This window comes from Tachyglossus aculeatus, chromosome Y4 (genome assembly GCF_015852505.1).
Source record: "Tachyglossus aculeatus isolate mTacAcu1 chromosome Y4, mTacAcu1.pri, whole genome shotgun sequence".
NCBI lineage: Eukaryota > Metazoa > Chordata > Mammalia > Monotremata > Tachyglossidae > Tachyglossus > Tachyglossus aculeatus.
The window spans coordinates 12,910,764-12,916,763 of record NC_052096.1 but is presented as its reverse complement, the minus strand read 5'-3'; the positions used below and the strand labels follow the sequence as shown (position 1 = coordinate 12,916,763).

Below are 6,000 nucleotides of genomic sequence, written 5' to 3'. Positions count from 1 at the left end.
GCTGGGGAGGATACAAGGTGATCAGGTTGTCCCCCGTGGGGCTCACCATCTTCACCCCCATTTTACAGGTAGAGAAAATAATGATAATGATGGCATTTGTTAAGCGCTTACTATGTGCAAAGCACTGTTTTAAGCGCTGGGGAGGATACAAGGTGATCAGGTTGTCCCCCGTGGGGCTCACAATCTTCACCCCCATTTTACAGATGAGGGAACAGAGGCCCGGAGAAAATAATAATAATGATGGCATTTATCAAGCGCTTAACTATGTGCAAAGCAGTGTTCTAAGCGCTGGGGGGATACAAGGTAATCAGGTTGTCCCATGGTGGGGCGGGGGGGGGCTCACAGTCTTAATCCCCATTTTCCAGATGAGGGAACTGAGGCCCGGAGAAGTGAAGTGACTTCCCAAAGTCACCCAGCTGACAATGGGCGGAGCCGGGATTTGAATCCACGACCTCCGACTCCAAAGCCCGGGCTCTTTCCACTGAGCCACGCTGCTTCTCCAGGGCTTAGTCCAGTGCTCTGCACGTGGAAAGTGCTCAATAAACACGCCGAACGAATGAAAGAACGAACCATGGGGCCCATCAGGCCCCGGCGCTCGTCTTTGGGGGTGCTCCGGGTGGATTCCCTGTATATATGTCTGTACATATTTATTACTCTATTTATTTTACTTGTACATATCTATTCTATTTATTTTATTTTGTTAGTATGTTTGGCTTTGTTCTCCATCTCCCCCTTTTAGACTGTGAGCCCACTGTTGGGTCGGGACCGTCTCTAGATGTTGCCAGCTTGGACTTCCCAAGCGCTTAGCCCAGTGCTCCGCACATAGTAAGCGCTCACTAAATACTATTGATTGATTGATATCTATTCTATTGATTTTACTTTGTTAATACGTTTGGTTTTGTTCTCTGTCTCCCCCTTCTCGACTGTGAGCCCGCTGTTGGGTCGGGACCGTCTCTAGATGTTGCCAACTTGGACTTCCCAAGCGCTTGGTCCAGTGCTCCGCACACAGTAAGCGCTCAATAAATACGACTGATTGATTGATATCTATTCTATTGATTTTACCTTGTTAATACGTTTGGTTTTGTTCTCTGTCCCCCCCTTCTCGACTGTGAGCCCGCTGTTGGGTCGGGACCGTCTCTAGATGTTGCCAACTTGGACTTCCCAAGCGCTTAGCCCAGTGCTCCGCACACAGTAAGCGCTCACTAAATACTATTGATTGATTGATATCTATTCTATTGATTTTACTTTGTTAATACGTTTGGTTTTGTTCTCTGTCTCCCCCTTCTCGACTGTGAGCCCGCTGTCGGGTCGGGACCGTCTCTAGATGTTGCCAACTTGGGCTTCCCAAGCGCTTGGTCCAGTGCTCCGCACACAGTAAGCGCTCAATAAATACGACTGATTGATTGATATCTATTCTATTGATTTTACCTTGTTAATACGTTTGGTTTTGTTCTCTGTCCCCCCCCTTCTCGACTGTGAGCCCGCTGTTGGGTCGGGACCGTCTCTCGATGTTGCCAACTTGGACTTCCCAAGCGCTTGGTCCAGTGCTCCGCACACAGTAAGTGCTCAATAAATACAGTTGATTGATAGACATCTATTCTATTTAATTTGGTTAATATGTTTGGTTTTGTTGTCTGTCTCCCCCTTCTCGACTGTGAGCCCGCTGTTGGGTTGGGACCGTCTCTAGATGTTGCCAGCTTGGACTTCCCAAGCGCTTAGCCCAGTGCTCCGCACACAATAAGCGCTCAATAAATACGACTGATTGATTGATATCTATTCTATTGATTTTACCTTGTTAATACGTTTGGTTTTGTTCTCTGTCCCCCCCTTCTTGACTGTGAGCCCGCTGTCGGGTAGGGACCGTCTCTAGATGTTGCCAGCTTGGACTTCCCAAGCGCTTAGTCCAGTGCTCCGCACACAGTAAGCGCTCAATAAATACGGCTGATTGATTGATATCTATTCTATTGATTTTACCTTGTTAATACGTTTGGTTTTGTTCTCTGTCTCCCCCTTCTCGATTGTGAGCCTCTGTCGGGTCGGGACCGTCTCTCGATGTTGCCAACTTGGATTTCCCAAGCGCTTAGCCCAGTGCTCTGCACACAGTAAGCGCTCAATAAATACAATTGATTGATAGACATCTATTCTATTTAATTTGGTTAATATGTTTGGTTTTGTTGTCTGTCCCCCCCTTCTCGACTGTGAGCCCACTGTCGGGTAGGGACCGTCTCTCGATGTTGCCAACTTGGATTTCCCAAGCGCTTAGCCCAGTGCTCCGCACACAGTAAGCGCTCAATAAATACAACTGATTGATTGATATCTATTCTATTGATTTTACTTGGTTAATACGTTTGGTTTTGTTCTCTGTCTCCCCCTTCTCGACTGTGAGCCCGCTGTCGGGTCGCGACCGTCTCTCGATGTTGCCAACGTGTACTTAGTCCAGTGCTCTGCACACAGTAAGCGCTCAATACGATTGATTGATTGATCGATTCCCGGCCCCCGCCCCACCCGGGGACCCACCATGTACATGGCGGCGGCCACGGGCAGGTAGAAGGAGTAGAAGGCAGTCTTGTACTTGACGATGGCTTTATACCTGGCCGGGGGCGAGGGAGAGGAGGAGGGTGAGGGGGGTCTCCGGCAGGCCCGTCCGTGCCCCCCTCGGCCCTCCCGCGCCCACCCCCGCCCCCCACAAACCTCTGCTCCGTGAAGCGATCGAGGCTGACGTGGGCCGGCGGCGCGGTGATGAGGTCCAGGGCCTGACCCAGCTCCGTCTGGTACGTAGTCTGCAGCCGGGGGGGGGGACGGGGAAGGGATGGGCCCCTCTCCCCCCTCCTCAAAAACCGCCGCTCCTCCCAGACTCATTTTCCCCCCCCGCCCCGTCCCCCCGATCTTCTAGACCGTGAGCCCGCTGTTGGGTCGGGGCCGTCTCTAGATGTTGCCCACTTGGACTTCCCAAGCGCTTAGCGCAGTGCTCTGCACACGGTAAGCGCTCGATCAATACGATTGAATGAATGTTGGGTAGGGAGCGTCTCTAGATGTTGCCGACTTGGACTTCCCAAGCGCTTAGCGCAGTGCTCTGCACACAGTAAGCGCTAAATACGATTGAATGAATGAATACGATTGAATGAATGAATGAATGTTGGGTCGGGACTGTCTCTATACGCTGCCGACTTGGACTTCCCAAGCGCTTAGCACAGTGCTCTGCATACAGTAAGGGCTCAATAAATACGATTGAATGAATGAATGAATGTTGGGTAGGGACCGTCACTAGATGTTGCCGACTTGAACTTCGCAAGCGCTTAGCACGGTGCTCTGCACACAGTAAGCGCTCAATAAATGCGATTGAATGAATACGACTGAATGAATGAATGTTGGGTCGGGACCATCTCTATACGTTGCCAACTTGGACTTCCCAAGCGCTTAGCACAGTGTTCTGCATACAGTAAGGACTCAATAAATACGATTGATTGAATGAATGAATGAATGATGGATAGGGACCGTCTTTAGATGTTGCCGACTAGGACTTCCCAAGCGCTTAGTATAGTGCTCTGCACATGTTAAGCGCTCAATAAATACGATTGAATGAATGAATGAATGTTGGGTAGGGACCGTCTCTAGATGTTGCCGACTTGGACTTCCCAAGCACTTAGCACAGTGCTCTGCACACGGTAAGTGCTCAATAAATACGATAGAATGAATGAATGAATAAATACGATTGAATGAATGAATGTTGGGTAGGGACCGTCTCTAGATGTTGCCAACTTGGACTTCCCAAGCGCTTAGCACAGTGCTCTGCACACAGTAAGCGCTCAATAAATACGATTGAATGAATGAATGAATGTTGGGTCGGACTGTATATCAATCAATCGTATTTACTGAGTGCTTACTGTGTGCAGAGTACTGTACTAAGTGCTTGGGAAGTACAAGTTGGCAACATCTAGAGACGGTCCCTACCCAGCAGCGGGCTCACAGTCTAGAACACACATTCATTCATTCATTCAATCGTATTTATTGAGCACTTACCGCGTGCAGAGCACTGGACTAAGCACTTGGGAAGTCCAAGTCGGCAACATCTAGAGACGGTCCCTACCCAACACTCATTCATTCAATCGTATTTATTCATTCAGTCCATCCTATTGAGGGAGCACTGACTGCGTGAGGAGCACTGGATTCCTTCCTTCATTCATTCATTCAGTCATATTTATTGAGCGCTTACTGTGGGCAGAGCACTGTCCTGAGCGCTTGGGAAGTCCAAGTTGGCAACATATAGAGACAGTCCCTACCCAGCAGCGGGCTCACGGTCTAGAACACACATTCATTCATTTAATCGTATTTATTGAGCACTTACTGTGTGCAGAGCACTGTACTAAGCGCTTGGGCAGTACAAGTCGGCAACATCTAGAGACGGTCCCTACCCAACATTCATTCATTCAATCGTATATATTCACTCAGTCCCTCCGTCCTATTGAGGGAGCGCTGACTGCGTGAGCAGCGCTGGATTCCTTCCTTCCTTCAATTGTATTTATTGAGCGCTTACTGTGTGCAGAGCACTGTACTAAGCGCTTGGGAAGTCCAAGTTGGCAACATATAGAGACGGTCCCTACCCAACAGCGGGCTCACTCTATGTGTCTGCTAGCTCTGTTGTGCTGTACTCTTCCCATCGCCCCCACTCCCTCCCTCCCTCTGCCCTAACCCTTTCCCCTCCCCACACCAGTTGAGTATATTTGTCCATAGTTATTACTCTATTTATTTTATTAATGATGTGTATAGAGCTATAATTCTATTTATTCTGATGGTATTGACACCTGTCTACTTGTTTTGTTGTCCGTCTCCCCCTTGTAGCCTGTGAGCCCGTTGTTGGGTAGGGACCGGCTCTATCTGTGCCGATTTGGACTTCCCAAGCGCTTAGTCCAGTGCTCTGCACACAGGAAGCGCTCAATAAATACGACTGAATTATTAATGATGTATATAGAGCTATAATTCTATTTATTCTGATGCTATTGACACCTGTCTGCTTGTTTTGTTGTCCGTCTCCCCCTTGTAGCCTGTGAGCCCGTTGTTGGGTAGGGACCGGCTCTATCTGTGCCGATTTGGACTTCCCAAGCGCTTAGTCCAGTGCTCTGCACACAGGAAGCGCTCAATAAATACGACTGAATTATTAATGATGTATATAGAGCTATAATTCTATTTATTCTGATGCTATTGACACCCGTCTGCTTGTTTTGTTGTCCGTCTCCCCCTTGTAGCCTGTGAGCCCATTGTTGGGTAGGGGCCGTCTCTATGTGTTGACAATTTGGACTTCCCAAGCGCTTAGTCCGGTGCTCTGCACACAGGAAGCGCTCAATAAATACGACTGAATTATTAATGATGTGTATAGAGCTATAATTCTATTTATTCTGATGGTATTGGACACCTGTCTCCATGTTTTGTTTTGTCGTCTGTCTCCCCCTTCTAGCCTGTGAGCCCACTGGTGGGTAGGGACCAGCTCTAGATGTTGCCAACTTGTCCTTCCCAAGCGCTTAGTCCAGTGCTCTGCACACAGGAAGCGCTCAATAAATACGACTGAATTATTAATGATGTATATAGAGCTATAATTCTATTTATTCTGATGGTATTGGACACCTGTCTCCATGTTTTGTTTTGTCATCTGTCTCCCCCTTCTAGCCTGTGAGCCCGTTGTTGGGTAGGGACCGGCTCTATCTGTGCCGATTTGGACTTCCCAAGCGCTTAGGCCAGTGCTCTGCACACAGGAAGCGCTCAATAAATACGATTGAATTATTAATGATGTATATAGAGCCATAATTCTATTTATTCTGATGGTATTGACACCTGTCTATTTGTTTGTCTCCCCCTTGTAGCCTGTGAGCCCATTGTTGGGTAGGGGCCGTCTCTATGTGTTGACAATTTGTACTTCCCAAGCGCTTAGGCCAGTGCTCTGCACACAGGAAGCGCTCAATAAATACGACTGAATTATTAATGATGTATATAGAGCTATAATTCTAT

The 6,000-nt window shown here is 48.2% G+C and overlaps 1 protein-coding gene across 2 annotated transcripts in view; it reads right to left on the bottom strand.

Moving 5' to 3' along the window:
- FDPS (farnesyl diphosphate synthase) overlaps positions 1-6,000 on the bottom strand; it is a 32,431-nt gene that overhangs the window by 6,648 nt on the left and 19,783 nt on the right. For both annotated transcript variants that reach the window (XM_038768580.1, XM_038768581.1), the window contains exons 6-7: positions 2,692-2,780; positions 2,518-2,590 (exon numbers count right to left, since the gene is read on the bottom strand). In XM_038768580.1, coding sequence (XP_038624508.1) covers positions 2,518-2,590; positions 2,692-2,780 — 162 coding nt within the window. The remainder of the gene's footprint in view (positions 1-2,517; positions 2,591-2,691; positions 2,781-6,000) is intronic.